This window comes from Macrotis lagotis, chromosome X (assembly GCF_037893015.1).
Source record: "Macrotis lagotis isolate mMagLag1 chromosome X, bilby.v1.9.chrom.fasta, whole genome shotgun sequence".
Lineage (NCBI taxonomy): Eukaryota > Metazoa > Chordata > Mammalia > Peramelemorphia > Peramelidae > Macrotis > Macrotis lagotis.
Genome location: NC_133666.1, coordinates 599,626,911 through 599,646,115, shown reverse-complemented (window position 1 = coordinate 599,646,115; position 19,205 = coordinate 599,626,911). Strand labels below are relative to the sequence as shown.

The 19,205-nt window shown below is 36.7% G+C and overlaps 1 protein-coding gene across 1 annotated transcript in view; it reads right to left on the bottom strand.

Annotated features, from left to right (window-relative positions):
• Nucleotides 1-19,205, bottom strand: part of TG (thyroglobulin) — a 369,651-nt gene that overhangs the window by 287,456 nt on the left and 62,990 nt on the right. The window contains exon 19 of the mRNA XM_074202133.1: nucleotides 16,591-16,747. Coding sequence (XP_074058234.1) covers nucleotides 16,591-16,747 — 157 coding nt within the window. The remainder of the gene's footprint in view (nucleotides 1-16,590; nucleotides 16,748-19,205) is intronic.

Here is a 19,205-nt window from a genome sequence, read left to right as displayed (position 1 = left end):
AAGTCAACCAGAGAAATAAAGACTTGTTGGATATTTTGGTAGAATAAAGGTTCCAATTAGTTTTAACTGTGGAAAGGAGAAAACCAAAGGATGACCTGAGAGTAGATTTTGATTGGCAAAAAAGTGTGTAACAGAATTTTAAAACAAAATTTAATACTGAGAAACAACCTTGGTACATAGAATATTAGAAGGGAAGAAAGAAAGGAATAAGCATTTATTATGCTCCTACTGTGTACCAGGCATTATGCTAATCATTTATAGCTTTTATATAATAATAATAATAATAATAATAATAATAATAGTAATATTGGCTAACATTTATATAGTTCCTTCTTTGTGACAGACATTATGCTTAGCACTTTACACATATTAATTAGTTTGAACCTCAAAATAAGCATAGAAGGTGAGTGTTATTACTACTCCCATTTTACAAATAAGGAAACTGAGACAAAGAGGATTTTTTTGCTCTTATTTTGTTTTAAGGATCATATAGCCAGTATATGTCAAAGGTAGGATTTGAACCCAATGTTTTAGACTTCATGTTACACAAAAGCATATAACTGCTTAATGGAAGAAATAAGACTAAACCTTAGATCCCTTATATTCCAGTCTAGTACTCTGGTTGAGATAAGCACGTTACCATCACAAAGGAAGACATCAATATAAGAAGGAACTTGGGGCAGAGCCAAGACAGCAGCATGAAGGCAGCATTTCCTAGGAACTCCTTCCCCCCAAAACTTCAAAAGCCATCAAATTAAGACTCTAGCCAAAATTTACAGAGGCAGAGCCCACAGAAAGACTGAGTGATACAATTTCCCAGTCCAAGATAACTTAGAAGTTCCTTGGGAAAGGTCTGTTTCATCAGGACCAGGAGCTGGCACAGCCCAGCCCAGCCCAGTCCAGGGATCACCGGGAATAGCTCGAAAGGGTGGTGAGAGAACTCTGCTACACCAAAATGAGTGTGGAGTGAGGAGCACTGGACACAGAACCTACAGCAAGAATTGAGAGAAACCAGCCTGTACCTCCAGAGCACAGCCTACAGACAGTAAGGTCAGGGGAGAGTGCAGAAATCTCTCTACTCTTCCTGGGGGCAGGACTCTGCTGTTTACCCACACTCAGATCCAGCTTGCAGTTTGGCCTTTCATACTAAGATAGCAGGGACCCTCCTCATAGCTCCAGGTCAGAGGACAGTGCTGTGGTCATCTACATATCAAAGCACAGGCAAGAGAGCACCAGACCTTGGAGGAATAAAGGTCCCAATGGTTGCCCACCCCAAAAAAAAAACAAACCTTGGAAGTGCTGTAAATTAGTCTTGGGTTGAGAAAAATGAGTAAACAACAGAAAAAGAAGAATCTGACCAAAGAAAATTACTTTAATCCCATGAAAGATCAAAATACATACTCAGATGACCACAAAGTCAAAGCTTCTGTATCCAAAACCTCCAAGAGAAATAGAAAATGGGCTCAGACTATGGATGAGCTCAAAAAAAAGGCTTTAAAAGCAATTAAGGGAGGTAGAGGAAAAAATGGGAGAAGAAATGAGAGCGATGCAGAAAAATCATGAAAACCAAATCAGAAACTTGGTGAAATAAATACAAAAAAATACTGAAAAAAAAAATAATATGTGTAAAACCAGTTTAGGCCAAATGGAAAAAGCAAACCAAAAGGCAAATGAGGAGAAGAACCCCTTATAAAGTAGAATTGGCCCATTGGAAAAGGAGATAAAAAAGCTCTCTGAAGAAAATAACTTCTTCAAATGCAGAACGGAACTAAAGGAAGCTAATGACTTTGCAAGAAATCAGGAAGAAATAAAACTCTTCTAAAAAGTCAAAAATTAGAAGAAAATGTGAACTATTCTATTAGAAAAACAACTGACCTCAAAAACAGGAGAAATAATTTAAAAATTATTGGGCTACCTGAAAGTCACAACCAGGAAAAGAGCCTATACTTCATTTTTCAAAAAAAAAAAAAATACAGCAAAATTGCCCTGAGATCCTGGAAGCAGAGGGTAAAATAGAAATTGAGGGAATTCACTGGTCACCTCCTGAAAGAAATCCCAAAAGAAAAATTTCTAGGAATATTATAGCCAAATTCCAAAACTCCCAAGTCAAAGAGAAAATTCGAAAAGCTGCCAGAAACAAACAATTCAACTACCAAGGCTCCATAGTCAGAATTACACAGGATCTAGAAGAATCACATTAAGGGCTTGTAGGGTTTGGAATTATGATATTCTGAAAGGCAAAAAGATCTTGGTTTACAACCTAGAATCAACTCCCCAGCAAAACTGAACTTCCTCTTTCAGGGGAAAAGATGGACTTTCAAAGAAACGGGATTTCCAATCTTTCCTATTGAAACAACCAGAGCTGAACAGAAAGTTTGATCTCCAAGTACAGGACTCTGGTGAACCATAAAGGAGATGGATGAAGACTAACTATGAGGAACTTAATGATATTGAACTGTCTGTATTCCTGCATGGGAAGAAGATACTGATAACTCATAAGAACTTTCTCATTTATAAGAGCTGTTAAAAGGAGATTATATAGACAGGACACAGGAAGGAGCAGAATATAATCATATAATATAGCAAAAAAAGATGGAGTCAAGGGGTGATAAAGGGAAATACTGGGGAAAAGAGAAAAAGGAGAGGAAAAAGGAGTTAAGGAATTTCACATTAAGAGTCAAGAAAAACTTTTTCAGTAGAGTGGAATGAGGGAAGGCAAAGGGAAATGAGTGAGCCTTCATTCTCATCAGAAATGTCTCAAAGAAGAAATAACATACACACTTAATAGGGTATAGAAATCTATCTTACCTTAGAAGAAGATGAGAAGAGAGAGATTGTATAAAGGGGAATGGGGTGAGGGAAGGGGGGGAAATAGGTGACGAGAGGGAAGATTGTGGGAGAGAGTACTCAGATACAACACAGTTTTGGACAGAACCAGGATGAAAGGAGAGAGAGAGAATAGAATAAATGAGTGGGGAGGAATAGAGTGGTGGGAAATACAGCTAGTAATAGCACTGTGGGAAAAAATTTTGAAGCAACTTCTCTGATGGACTTATGATAAAGAAGGCAACTCACCCCAGAGACAGAGCCATTGGAATCTGAACACAGACTAAAGCGCATTTTTTTCTCTCTCTCACTATTCTTGAGGTTTCTCATCTTCTTGGGGGGAGAGGGGAGGGGGTTTATGTTTACTCTTATAACAAAGTTATTGCAATAATATAAAGTAAATAAACCAAAATCATACTTGAAAAAATATAAGAAGGAACTTGGTAAAAACTAGAGCTGTCTAAAAACAGTGTGGACCATCTCCCTCGGATTTATCTGAGATTTACTAGAGAGGCAAGAGCAGAGCATGTCCATGGGGTGGTTGATGGAATGTACCTTCACAAAAGGCTGACAATCTGCTCCTGAGTTATCAAAGAAATAGAAGGGCTAACAAGATAGGTGACTTACCTGAGATCATACAGCTAAGAAATGTCTGAAGGTAGTTTTGAACTAAAATTTTCCCATATCTAATCCCAGTTCTTTAACTATACAAGGTCCTATATCTTTAAAAATTTGAAAGGCTATCATGTGACCTTAATCAGCTTGGTGTTAAGGATAGAATTAAGAAAAATGGAGAGAAGTGGTACAGAGTCAGATTTTGATTTGATAAAATGAACATTTTCCTAATAATTAGAGCTATATATAAGTGAAATGAGTTGCCTCAAAGTGAAGTAAGTTTTCCCTCACTGGAAGGTTTCAAGGACAGGTGGGGTGATCATTTATCAGGGATGCCCTAGAAGGGAATCTTGGTCCAGCATTCAGCATATGACATGCAGCAGGTATCTAATAAATGCTCTTGATTCATTCATTGATTTCTCAGGCTCTGGTTGGACTAGATGTCACTCAGCTCTCTGCTTCTGTGATTGTGTTAGCAATTCTTAAGCTAGACCATATTGTCCTTAAAACTAAACAATTTAGTAAAGTTCTCCAGCTGTCAGACTGAAACATTTACTGGAAAAAAAATAGATAAGCACTATATCAACAGTTGGGTTGGCTCCCAGATAGAAAATATATATTCACATTACTGCAAGCCAATTTAAAACTACCACATAACCAAAACCCACTGAAGTTGTTTTTGCCAAAAATATCTGTATAAATAAAGCCAGGGGTAAACAGTTTACTTTATCCTAACTTCAAATACTTCTAAAATTACCCAGGAATGAGCTTGATGGAGAAGGGAGGCCTACCCTGCAGATGACAGTTAATGAGATGTCTCCCCACAAAAGAAACTGGCCTCTAGCTTTTGCCCATATATTATCACAGAAGATGAATGCTATAGAGGACTTGGAATAAAGTGGGCCAATTTTCTTTTCCTGGACTATAGTCTTATAACTCTATAACCTCAAAATCTGCTGGTATGAGAGTGAAGTGAATTTGCTTCTATAATCTCATCATTCATTGCACATCCATACTCCTATACTCTACTACAAAAAAGAAGGTAAGTGATCCAAGAGAACATGGGCTACATTTCATATATTTTCCTATCCCTAGAATCTAGCACATGTTACATATGTATTAGATATTTATATTTACTGAATTAGAAATCTGAATTTACCACAAGAGTTGGATTTTGAGCTATATTGTAGAAAAGAAGAATGTCCAAGAAGGGATAAATTTGCTCATTAGAGCAGGAATAATAATGGACAACTGAGAGAGTTCAGACCTTTAGTTTGAAAAGAATAGGACAAAAATAACTAAAAGAGAGTTAGAACACAGAATAAAGGAGACAGAGAGAGCGCCAAGCACATGGCTAAAGTGTTGTCACTTGGTCCATATGAGTCACATTCCACAATCTAAAAAAACACATTTTGTTGTTCACTTTAGTTGTGGTTTTATTCTATAGTTTTAAATAATGCTTATTACTCTAGTTGGTTGATTCTTCATTTTCAAAGAAGATCAAAATGACATCACTATGTTAGTCACTACTATAGTAGTGATCACTACTCTAAACTTACACATCTCATATGTAATCAATTCCCAAGTTCTTAAGAGAGATTTTCAGAGGGCCCCAAACTGTTGTATCATTTTTCTGACCCTTTTGTGAACACTTTTCCTTTGTGAGTTTTTCATAAAATAGTCTTTGGTAAGCATATGTTTGGAATTCTAACAACGTGTCCAGACCATCATAGTTGCACTCTCTTTAGTAACGTTTGAATGCTTCACAGTTTAGATTGAGAAAGGGCCTCAGTGTCTGGTATCTTCTCCTGCCAGGTGATCTTCAGAATTTTCCTAAGTCAATTTAAATGGAAGTGATTCAGTTTCCTGGCATGACTGCCCAGGTTTCATAGACTTATAACAATGAGGTCAGCATAACTGCTCTGTAGACCTTCAGTTTGGTAGTTAGTCCAGTACCTCTTCTCTCTCTTTCTTTCTTTTTCTTTCTTCCTTTCTTTCTTCCTTCCTTCCTTCCTTCCTTCCTTCCTTCCTTCCTTCCTTCCTTCCTTCCTTTCTTCCTTTCTTTCTTTCTTTCTTTCTTTCTTTCTCTCTCTCTCTCTCTCTCTCTCTCTCTCTCTCTCTCTCTCTCTCTCCATCCATATGCACATCTATATTTTTAAATTACAAAATTTCCTTCTACCCTCCCTTCCCACCCCCTCCCCTCAGCAACAAACAGTCAGGTAAGCATTGTACATACATATTTTTGATAAACATGTTTACAGATTAGTTATTTCCAGTATGAGGAATTAGGACTAAGGGAAAGAGATACATAAGAGATAATTTTTATAAAGTGTTCATCAGATTCTGATGGGTTAGTTTTGGGGTTCTGTGTGTGTGTGTGTGTGTGTGTGTGTGTGTGTGTGTGTGTGTGTGTTTTGTTTTGTTTTGTTTTGTTTTTCTTCCTCTGGATTTGGATAGCGCTGTCCATAGCAGATCTCCTAGGGTTGTCCTAGTTCTCTGCACTGCTGAGAGGAACTGTTTCCATCAAGGTTGTTCCTCTCACAATGTTGTTAATGTGTACATTGTTCTCTTGGTTCTACTCCCTTGGCTCAGCATCAAATCCCATAAATCATTCCATGATTCTCTAGAGTCTGACCATTTATGATTTATTATAGAACAATAGTAATCCATAATATTCATGTACCATAACTTGCTTAGCCATTCTCTGACAGGCATCCCTTCAATTTCCAATTCTTTGCCACTTCAAAAAGAGCTGCTGTGAATATTTTGGAACATGTAGACTTTTCCCTTTTTTATAATTTCTTCTGGATATAGACCTAGAATTGGAATTGCTGGGTCAAAGGTATGAACTGTTTTATTGCTTTTTGGGCATATCTCCCATACTTTCTTTTGGAGCCTCCCAAATACTGGCAAGCTCTGGCAATGCGAGTGTCAAGCTCATTGTCAATGTGTACCTTCCTGGAAAGGACGCTGCCAAGGTAAGTGAACTTGGTCACAGTATTCAAAACTTCTCCATTTGGATGGTGTTGTGCTGGCTGATGGAGCATCTGTGTTTTCTTGGTGTTAATTGTAATACCAAAGTTAGTACAAGCAGCTGAGAAATGCTCTTTACTTTATTGCATCTCAACTTGAGAGGCTGCACTAAGTAAACAATCATCTGCAAAAAAGAAAATCCTGCACCAACATCCCCTCCACTTTGGTCTTGGCTTGTAGCCTTTTCAAGCAGAAGAATTTACAGATAGTGCAGTAGCTGCCCTTGATGCTTCCTCCTCAGTGAAAGCATTTAATAACATGACTGAAAACATCATGCTAAAAAGCATGGGAACAAGTACACAGAATTGTTTCACTCCATTGGATATTAGGAAATCATGGGAACATCATCTACTAACCAGAACCTGGACAAGCCTGCCATCATGAAGTTGATGCTCAATACTGATGAACTCTGGGCACACAAATTTTGACATAATTTTCCATAAACCCTCATGACTAATTGTATCAAAGACCTTGGTCAAATCTACAAATTTTGTACACAGACCTCTGTTCTGTTTCTGGTATTTTCCCCAGAGTTGTTGGGCAGAAAACATCATATCAAGTATCCCTCTACCCTTTCTGAAGCCACACTGGCTCTTAGGGAGGTGACCATCTTCCAGGTGAAGGATCAGCCTATTGAGAAGGACTCTGACAAGAATCTTACTAGCAATGACTAAAAGAGAAATGCTCCTGTGATTGTCACAGGAAAATCGATTCCCTTTACCTATATAGAGATGGATGATGGAGGCATTCTTGAATTCTTGAAGGATAACCTCTTCATGTTGTATAATCTAGAAAATTTCAGTCAACTTTTGTATGAGCATTAGACTCCCCCCACTTTATGGATCGAATCAGCATCGGGTGCTTTGCCACTTGAAAGGAGTCTAATGGCATTTAAACCTTTTTCTTCAGTTGGGTTTTCAACTAAGGCTGAATTGACTTCAACTTGAGGTAAGGGTGGATTCTTCATTGATTGATGATGGTCTGTTAAGAAGATTATGGAAATGTTCAGCCCATCTCTTTAAGATCTAGTCCCTGTTGATAATCAATGTGGCTCCATCAGTCTGTGATAAGTCCAACACCTCTGCACCACACATTGCCTTTATCACTCAAACATCCTATCTGTCTCTTTGCTTTACAATCACGTGGTCTATTAGATGCCAACATTTGCTACATTTTTTGGTAAGTGGAAGATAGTGTTTGTGATGAGAAGGTCATGAGATGTGTAAGTCTTCAGTAGTAGGTGACCATTGCTGTTGCCTCCCAAATCCATGCCATGTCTGGTAGTCTGAGCCTACTCTGAGCATTAAAGTCAGCCAAAATTATAAGTTTATCTTCTTTTGCTATGTTGATGATAACAGCCTGTAGGTCTTGATAAAATTTGTCTTTGATTTCATCAGAATTCATCATGGTGGGAGCATAGGCACTGATGATGGTGGTATGGCATTTTCCATAAAGTGGCAACTTCATTGTCATGAGCCTGCATTCACAACTTTTGGTAGGCATTCAAGCTTATTGACTAGATTAATTTTGATTGCAAAACCTACCCCAGCTTCACAGCACTCCCCTTCATTGTGACCAGTCCAAAAAATGTATCCAGGTCTGACTTCAGTAGTTTGGTCTTCACTTGTCAGCCTTGTTTCACTCAGGGCTCCTATTTGGATATGATACCTACTGAGTTCTCTTGCAAAAAAAAGAGCTGTTCATCTTTCAGGTCTATTGAATCTTGTGTCATCTATGAGTGTGTGAACATTCCATGCTCTGATGGTGAGGGGAATCTTCTTTGAAGAAGTTTTTGTATATTTTTTTGTTTCAACAGGATGGGATCCCATCTGCTGTAGTAATAAGGACAGGGTTAGGTTGGCAGACAATTTTTAAGGGCACTTTTTTCTGGCCCCTTCTTCATATCAGGAGGTAAGCAGTACAATCCTTAAAAGGACGATTCAGACATCCAGGGGCCTGACAAATCTCACCGCTGTTTTCAGTGGGGAAATGACCCTATGACCTGGGTCACCTACAGGCAGGGTGGTGATTCCAGCTTCCAGTGTATCAAACCTGCTTCTTCCTCACTTTTCTATCACCACAGAACTTTGAGACAGGAATGGCAAAGTGGTATGAGTGATATTTTTTGATTCTTCCATAAATTAAATTTAAGTAAGGCAGAGTTGAACAAAGTCATCAACCTCACTCTTATCTCTGTCCAGTGGCAAGACAGAGTCAAGACAACTGGTGATGGCTTTAGAGGCAGTGGATAACCTTGGTGTCTTCAATGTCTAACCAGGCTCTAAGCACTCCACTGTTGGAACAACTTGTTCTCACTTGCCCTTCCTACCAGTGGAAGACTTAACTTGCTTGAGGTAGACAGCCCCCAATTCACCAATGGGTTTCAGACCTCTCTGTTACTTTCCATCTGGCTTAGCCCATCTGCTGAAATGATTAAGGGGGTGTGACCACTGTGCAAGCTACAGCTTCTTGGAGCCACATGTGAGAATTAGGTGCTCAGGTGGACAACAAAAGAGGAAAATGTCCTTAAAAAGGACTTGTCAGCCTTTACCCCAGAGGTTTGAACTCACCCTAAACACACAATTCATTGATTATTGAAGAATTTCAGTGACTGTCAGTGTGGGGAAGTCAAATGTTTTGAGGATTATTCAGGACCACAATAAATTAGGATCAGTTTCCCCAAAGTTCAAGGAGTTTCCCCAAAGCTCAAACATTTAAAATGAAGCTGAGAATGAAAGGCAAGGTCAAGAATTGATAAAGTCTTGCTGCAAACCAGTCTAAATGATATTCAGAAACTAAGCAAAGGCCTTTAGTGGGACCTGCAGTGAGAGGGCTTGTTCCTGATTCCTGTGTAATAAGACAGTAGGATATTACCAGGAAGAAAACACTATTATAGGAAGACAATACAAAGATTGAAATACTGAAGGTTGGAAAAGTTAATTTTGCAGCTGAAACTTATTTTTCTCTTCAAGGATACAATAAACCCATTACCATTATTAGTTCAAGCAAGGCTATAAGATTGTCTGTCTTTATCAGAATGAAAACATTCTCCCCAAAAATGTTTTTTTATTTTGATTTGACCTGGAAGGCTCATCGCCATTGAAGGAATATTAAATTCTGATAAGTATATCGATATAAAAGGTAGAATTGTTTCAGAACTATAGCAACTCTCCCAGGGAGATAAAGTACTGGACATGACCTTGTACTATGGAACATAGCACAAAAGATTAAGAAAATTATCTGAAAGGGAAGTAAATATACTTCAGTGGTCTAGGAAATTAGCTTATTTAAAATGAATTAAAAATCTATGGGTTTTAATTAAGGTTATACATGGGAAAGATAGAGCAGAAAAGTGGAATACTGGTTAAAGTGCTGGTCCTGGAGTCAAGAAAATTCTTCTTCCCAAGTTCAAATCTAGCCTCAGATACTTAGCTGTGTGACCCAGGCAAGTCACTTAATCCTGTTTGCCTTAGTTTCTGAATATATAAAGTGAGCTGAGGGAGAAAAGAGTATACTACTCCAATCTCTTTGCCAGGGGAAAAAAACCAAATGGGGTCATGAAGAGTTGGAAACAACTGAAAAGACTGAACAACAACAGACTTAATGAAAAAGAAACAAATGTCCAATGTAATAAAAGTGCTGTTGTATGATGAAAAAGTATGGAACTTAAGTCAAAATCTTTTGAACTTGATTCAAAATTGTATTAAAAAAGTGATTGCTCTGAAAGAAGGGCCCGTTCCACATTACATTTTTTCAAGGGGTAAAAATTTTCAAGTGTATTAATATATTAATTATTTTACTCTGTCCCAAGTAATTTGCAAATATCTAACTGCTAAGGCACTTTCAGTGATTTTTGAAAGATCACAGTAAATTGGAGAGGTATCACAGCACTGGAGAAAAGTTAATACTGTCCTAATTTTCAGAGAAAATTAACGTCTGCAAGCTATAAGCTAAAGAGACTTACTTTGATATCTAGCAAAATCCAAATGGCATTATGAACACTTTGAATGGGTTCACATTAGTGAAGACTTTGAAAAAGGAGTCCTAATCACAAAAAATGAGAATCAATTCATCAAAAATAGACCAAGACATACCAATCTCATTTCCATTTTCTGCTAGGGCTATTAAACTTGTAGGTCAGGGAATTGCTTTACATATACTTCAGCTAGACTTCAGAAAAATTTCTAATGAAATATCTCCTGGTATTCATATAATAATTTGATCTTCAGCCTTATTTAGAAGCCTAGTCTCCACAATGAGGAAGGCAAGAGGCCCCCTATTCTCTGCCTTCATTAGACTATGTCTGAAATAATGTGTTCAGTTCTGGGTACCCCATTTTAGGAAAGACATTGATAATCTGGGGAATGAAACCCAGATGGCATGAGGTCTTGAGATCATGCAACATGAATATAGGTTGAGGGAAATTGAATTTTTTTTTAGTCTAAAAGGGAAAAGATATAGTAGGGGTCACGAAAACTATTTTCTAGAATGTGAAAGGCTATGATATTGAATAATTGTTCAGTCATATTCAACTCTTTCATTGGTGGGGTAGGGTAGAGAAAACAATCTGGTTAGGTGACTTGCCTGGGATCACTCAGTTAGTAGCATCTGAGGTCAAATTTGAACTCAGATCCTCTTGACTCTAGGGCCTATCCACCACACTTCCTAGCTGTTCGTCGTTCAGAGTTTTCTTAGCAAAGGTACTAGAGTGGTTTACCACTTCATTCTTCAGCTCATTTTACAGATGAGAAAACTAAGGCAAACAGTTATGTCACTTGTCCTATATCTCTCATCAGCATTGTTATCTACACTACCACCTATCTGTCCTGTGATATTAGAGATCTAATATTTGTAGATTTGACAACTGATTGGATTGTAGGAGGGACAAAAAAACAGAATTAAAGATGATCCAAGAATATGAACCTAGGAGGCTGGGAAAATGCGAATACCATTAACTGATGTAGCTAAATTAAAGGGAGGAGAAGTGTTAGGTTGGAAGATATGTTCAACATAAGACATGGTGAGCCTGAAAATATCCTTGAGCTTGTAAGTCCTGACTATCGAGCAAAATTGAAACCATTTATTCAATGAGGTTCAATCTGCCACCACATTTTATTAATTGTTTACTGGTTGGGAAGAAGAGTCGATTAAATCCTGAGCAGTGAAGTTAACCTATGATGAAGAATGTAGTCTTGTGTTTGAAAAACTGGAGTGTTGATAACAAACTAATACAATTTCTCAACCTTATAATGGCTCTACAAATCTGAGAAATGATCTAGTCTGGGATGGCTGACATGTCTATAGCTCTTTACATTTTGCAAAACCCTTTAAATACCTCATTTAATATTCACAACAACCCTGCAATGGAGATTTTATTATTCTCCCCCTTCTTCAGCTAATAAGTAATCTGAGGCTGGACTCAAAACAAATGATCTGACTGCAGGTCGTCTATTCTATATACCACCTCATGTTATCTCAGTCAAGAGGACAAGCTACCTTTCAGTCCATCACCAAATTGACCTTGGATAGAGGGAAAATGCATTCACCAGGCTGCTTAGACGACCAATCAGTCAATCATAAATACTTAGCAGCACCTTCTATGCATAAAATGTTAGTGCTGGGGCTACAAAGACAAAAGCAATATAGTCCCTGTTCTGAAGAAGTTCATATTTTATCAGGCAAGACAGCATGTCCATATATAGTTCTATACAAAATAGATACAAAGGAATTTTTTGTGACAATCAAAGTTAAGTGATTTGCCCAGGGTCAACCAGTTATTAAGTATTTGAGATTGAATTTGAATGCAGGTCATCCTAACTCCAGGGCCAGATCCCTATACACTGTGCCACCAAACTCCCTCTGAGACAAAGGAATTTTAAAGAGGACGGAACCAACAGATGGGAAGATCAGGAACAATTTTCATGCACAAGATAATATGTGAGCTATGTAGGAAACCAAGTATTCTGAGAATAAATCTAAAAAGATAAAAAATAGAGGATTTATGGCAGGGAGTGAAGAAGTAGTGAAGAGAGAGATGAGGATTGTAGCAGGGATTAATTTATCTATATCTGTGATTTCATTGATATGGGTATCTCCCAGTGTGAAACTCCTTCCACCAGTGCACACTGACAGCACCTCTCAAATGTAAAGTTTTTTAAATTTGCCACGATCTCACACAATTGGTGATTGATTGATTTATGTTTGTCCTTCCTTCTCAAAGAAGACCATGATATCTGACATGTGAATGACTGAACACAATTTTTCCTAACTCTAAGGCCAATCTTCTATCTACCAACTATATTATGCACTAAATAGTTTACAAAGTTCAAGCTTTCAATATTAATTGTTAATTTGTAACACAGACATCACAAACGTAAATACTTAAAATACTCCACAGAATGAATATGAGAGATTTCTACTTCCTACTTCAGTTTCTCTCAATTCTAACACCCCTACTTACCTTACTGGGATATTGTCTCTGTTTTGCAGATGAGGAAATTGAAGTTTCAAATTAGTGAAATGATTTACTTAAGTTAAAGTAAGTTTTAACTAGTAAGTTAAAAGTAAGTAAGGAACCAGGGCCAGAGCTCAGAGGGTCTTTAGGCAACTGGTCCAATATTCTCTTCCTTACTAAGACATAGAGTTATTAGAAGAAAGGTGCTTTGCAAGATATTAAAGTGTTCCATAACTGCATAATTATTATTGCCATTCCTACTACACACTATGTTGCTACTCATGCAGCAGGAGTGTAATAATTTAAATGACCATGAAGAATGTTTGCTGTGAATGGGATCATAAAGTTTGTACAATGTAGATGAACTGAGGCAAGAGGAAAAACATTAGACAGAATTTTCCTTGGAAAATCATATCTATTTTCAACCACTCCATAAAAGACACAAAACTAGCATTGTTATTAAGGGAAACCACCAATATTCTGAGCACATTGCTAATGTTTCAAGGTCATTATCAGAGGGGAAACCACATCCTCCCACAAGATGTCCCCTGGTGACTCTAGTTTTGGTCAGTTTTCACAAAGAATTTCTTTTCTTTAGAATAGGAGTACATATAAATTACTATTTTTTTCTTCTTCAGGATCTGTCTAGCTATTTACTGTGCTTATCATAAAATAATCGAGAGAAGGCCATGAATATAACATGGAAAATAGTGTACTGTTTTGGAAAAATGCATTGAATCAATTTTACATTTCAGCTCTGGCACTAGTTGTTACCAAGTCAAGCCAATTCACATCTGAAAGCTTTTTTCTCACCCTTAAAAATGAGATGATTAAATTATCACTAGCTGATTTCTAAGGGTCTTCCATCTCTAAAATTCTGTCTCTTGTATTTTAACATTTTTTATTCAAAGATCCCTTATGGATCTAACATCCTATATTCCCAAACTCCCTCCAGTTTAAAATTTCATGTTCTATGTTCTAATGTTCTATTCTGAGTCTCCTTCCAGTTCTAATATTCTAAATCTTTTGTTTTTACATTAAATTTCTAATATTCTACATACTTTGATTCCTTCCAGCTTTAACTTTCCATGTTATATGTTCTAGCATTCTGTATTCTGAAGTCCCTTCTAGTTCTCACAATCTATATTTTAAGTTTTCAAATACAAGTTCTAAGATTTTATTCTAAAATTCCATGCAGCTTTGTAATGCCCTGGTCTGTGTCCTAATATTCTATGTCTTAAAGCCCTGTCCAAATCTGTAAGTCTATGATTCTCTGTTTTTATGTGGGCTGAGGAAAACTTTAGCATATAAAATTCCTGAGGCAGGGATATAAAGAAAATTTATTTAATCTTTGTGCTCCCCCAGCAACCATAAAACAACTCAGAAAAACTTAAATTTCAGAAAGCACTTTAAACTAACATAGTCATTCCAGTTAAATTTAGCTCATGTTGCTGTGGTGTGATATTTTAGAGTATCCAGCTTTATAATTACCAAATGATACATTGTGAGACTCAACCCTAAAAGGACACTATCCCTGGGCAATGAAATTTGAGATTAAGATAATTCATTTGCTGTCTGAAAGAGGCTCTTCTCTGCACTATCTTTAACTAAGGTTGGGCACTGCTTCAACAAATCATACTTAGTTATATAAACAATTAGAGGGATTAAGGCATAAGACACAAGGCATCTTGATTTCAGGAAATCATTTGACAAAATTTCTCATGCTACCCATTGTGATACAGATGGACAATGTGGGCAGCATATGAGTACAATAGCCTTGCAACCAGTTGTGACTTTTTTGTAACCAATGAATCATTGTCAATATGGAGCCCATGCTTTAGTGGACTAGTCCAGGGCTTTGTCAACAATGTAGACCAAAGTTTAGATGGCATCCACTTACCAGTCAGGAGAGGTGACTAAAACATTGGATGGTAGAACCAGAATCCAAAAGATAAAATGCACAAATACAGAGGATAGAAAAGATATAGCTAGACTAATACTTCATTTGAAAAAAGGAACTCTGATCAGAAAGCTCAGTGTAAGCCAACACTATGACATAAGTGGGCAGCTAGGTAGTTTGGTGAATAGAGCATTGTTGGGCTGGGAGTCAGGAAGACTCCTCTTCCTGAATTCAAATCTCACCTCAAACACTTCAAACACTTATCTATATGACTCTGGGCAAGTCACTTGACTTTGTCTGTTTTCTTACCTGCCAAAGGATCTAGAGAAGAAAATAGCAAACCACTCCAGTATTTCTGCCAAGAAAACTCTAAATTGAGTCACAAAGAGTGGGACAAGGTAGAAACAAGAGAACAATAACAATCTAAGCTAACCTGCTGAAAATATTAACTAATCTCAGGCTATTCTAAATGAAGCATAGTAGTTCCAACTACAACATATCTAGAAGAGCATGACAAGGGGGAGTGGGGGTTTGAAACCAGATTGTAAAGGAGGAATTAATTGAGTTAATTAGGATGTTTAGCACAGAAAAGAGAATCGAAGAGGAAATGATGAGTTTCTGATGGGCTGTCATTAGGAAAATAGATTAGTTATGTTCTATCTCCAGAGATGAGAACTAGGATCAGTGAGTGAAAGTTATAAGAATGTGGAATTCTATTAATATTACCAAGAACTATCTAACAACTTGAAAACATAGAATGAAAACAAATTCTTCATTACTAGGAGGCAGTTTATGGTGCAGTGGATAGGAAGCTGACCTGCAGATTCATATTAGCTATATGACCCTGGTCAAGTCACTTCTAAAATGGGAGTTATCATGTCATCTCTCTTGTAGGATTTTTATGAGGATCAAATGAGATACTATTATACTATTTGATAAGTGTTTAAGCCAGTTCTCAGTATATATATAAAATTATTCCCTTCTCCTTTCCACTGTAGATGTTCAAGCAGAAGCAGAAGGATCTCTGGTGAAGCTGTTGAAGTTATTGTTAAGATAATTCCTGAAAGTGGAATAATCATTTAAATTTTCATCCAATAGCAAGATTATGGGATTCTAGCTTGAATCCAACTACTTCTAGGTATTCTTCTGTGTACTAAAGTCCCTTTAAGAACATTCTATGATTTGTATTTTCTTGATGTCCTCTCCATATGTATTTTGGCTGAGTGTTGCTTGTTTTAGAACCAGATGTAATGTTATTGATATAGGCAAGTCCTAGTGAGAAAACTCCTATCACTACAGAATGACATTTATATCTTTTATCTTAGAGTTTCCAGAGGTACTGAGAAGCTGAGGGACAGGCCCATAGTCACATAGTTGGTATCTCTCAGAATCAGAATTTGAACTTTAATAAAGATGATGATGACTGGCATTTATATAGAACTTCAGGTCTGCAAAGCACTTTACAAATATCACAGCACAAAGACTTTGTGAGGTTGTTGCTTTAATTTCCTCCATTTTGCAATTAAGAAAATGGGGGCAAACTTAAATGACTTATCCAGTTAGGGGGCACACAGTTACTAGGTGTCTAAGGTTGAATTTGAACTCAGGTTTACCTAATTCATCCATCACTTAAGCCACTAAGAGCATTTTCCTTCTCCTAAGGTCAATACTCTGACCTTAAAACAAACAAAAAAAACTAAATATAGCTCATATTGAAAGCTATGGCATCATTAAAACTCACTAAAATATGAAGACAGCATACCAATATCATGGAAGTCAGGAAGAGAGATTGCTGAGATGTCCTCTAGCTGGGATCTCCATGTAACATTCACTCCTAGGCGTTCCACTGTCAGACACTCTACTTGCACTGTAGAATCATCACAGACAGAAAAGGAGGCAGTTGTCCCAAAAGTGTTCACCTATACCAAGAAAAAATCCTTGGGTGAAGAGGGTGACTTCTGTCTTTTTCTCACACTAATCATGAATAGTGCAATTTCAACTTATTTCATCAACTTCTATTAATATATAAACATATTACTTTAAAATACTCTTGCACTTAAAATACTCTTGACAAAATTGAAAATTATGTGCCTTATGTATAATGATAAATATCTCTCTAGATAATAAAGAAAACCTGCAACTTCTTTGTTCTTTTCCACTGACATTAGCATTATGATTTAATTTCATAAGGGAAAAAGGACTTTAAATTCCTTCTTTTACAGGTGAAAAAAAAACCCAAAGTCCAAGAAGGGAGGTTAAATTACTTATTCAAAGTCACAAGACGACAGGTATTGGAGCTTGCATTTGAATCCAGACCATCTGACTTTAGGATCTGTGTTCTTTCCATTGTAATATTTTGTCTCAAGATAGAAGACTAAATCAATAGTAGAGAGTACAATGTGGCACAGCAGAAACCAAGTCTTCTGACTCCTATAGGGTATAATTTTGAAGACATTAGAAAGCCTTCCACCCTCATCTCCCAAGGTCTATGAGGCATATAGCAATATATAGCCAAGGGGTTGAGCACAGGAAAACTCATGCTTAAGGATAGGAAAATAATCTAATTTTTTTCTGGAGCATAATATCAAAGAAGGGAAGTAACAGGAGATAAAAGTTAGAAAGGAAGGCTGGAGCCAGATCATGGAGAACCTTGATTGCTAATCTAAGGAATTTATGCTTTATTCTACAGGCAATGGAGAACCATTGGAGATTTTTGAGCAGTGATTTTTTTACCACCATTTTTCTACACCTTGTCTATATTATCTCTTCCCTATGCTCTTAACACACCAATCTCTATCACTAAGCCCCCCCTTTCCATACAATGTGGACATTTTTTGGGCAAGCTTATCCTCATGGATGAAAAAATTGGTGAAAGGGGAATTAAAGTACCACAACTAGCATCTTGAGGAAATACCTGATGTATCTAGGATAAAGCTATGCTTTTCCTATGATCTTAAACATTAGTTAGAGCTCATGAAGAGTGTTTAGTATTTGATTCCTGATTATGCAGAGGTTTTACTAAATGATTCAGTCTAGAGATTCTTGGTAAAATTAACATACATAAACACAAGAACATGGCATAGGCATTTCCACAACAGTGGAAATAACATTCTATTCAGCATGAAAATCTTGCACTATAATCATGTAACCATGGAGGAGTCATTGAATCTTCAAGTTCATATTGTTTACCTGGGATGTTATAATACTATCTATTCATTATGCCTATTGGAAGAATCAGATGAAATAAAAAGCATAAAACAATCTGAAAACCTTGAAGAAATACATACATGTAAGCCAGCATAGTTGTCATATTAGTGATAGAAATATGATGAATAATTGATTATTAAATGAACATTTACAATATCCCTCTAGTAAACTGAAAGTTCCTTGAAGACAAGAATCAATACTTTTTCTAAATTTTGCATTTACCCTAATGTGAAGGCTTTCAACCTGGAATTCTGAACCCAAATAATTCCATAGATAGATTTCAGGAAATCTGTAAATTTGGATGGGAAAAATTACATCTTTTTCATTTTTATTTCATTCAATTACAAAACATTATTCTGGGGAGATCTTAGATTTTTATCAGTCAGAGGAGTCTATGATGCATAAAAAGTTAAAAAAAGATAAGAATCCCTGGTCTGGCTCTTATAATACTGTTCTTCATACAATTGGCATTTAATAAATGACTGTTGTTAAATATTTATCACTACATAGATCAGATATATTTCCCTGTGCCCCAAAATCTTCACTGACTCTACTGAAGACCCTCTAGAATCAAGAGATTTAATTTGAATCTCATTTCAGACACTAACCATGTGATCATAGGCAAGTCATTATGGTTTTTAGAATCTCAATTTCTTAATGTGCAAAAATAATGGGGAGAATAATTCTTTCACAACTATTTTATAGGGTTTTTGCAAGCAAAGAATTTTACAAGTGCTAAAGCACTATGTAAATAATATAAATAATTAGTAGTGGTATTTCCTATTGAATAAAGTCAAAAACCATTAAACTGGCATTCAAGAGCATTCACAATTTAACCCTTGCCTGTATCTCCAGTTTATTTCTCATTATTCTCCCCACATATTCTATGGTCTGGCCATACAGATCTGTTCACAGACCATACACATTGCTTTCTTGCCTGTTTACCTTTGCTACATTATTCTTTACCCCCTATATTTCCCATATTCAAATCCTGCTATCCTACAAAATATTCAAATTCCAGTTCAAATGTCACATAGTCTCCCCTTATCTGCTTAGCTAGAGGCATATTCTCCCTCATCTCTTCTCAAACAATTGACAACTATTTATAAGTGCTTACCATGTGGCAGACATTGTTTTAAGGACTATGAAGGAGAAGGAAGAGAAGAAGAA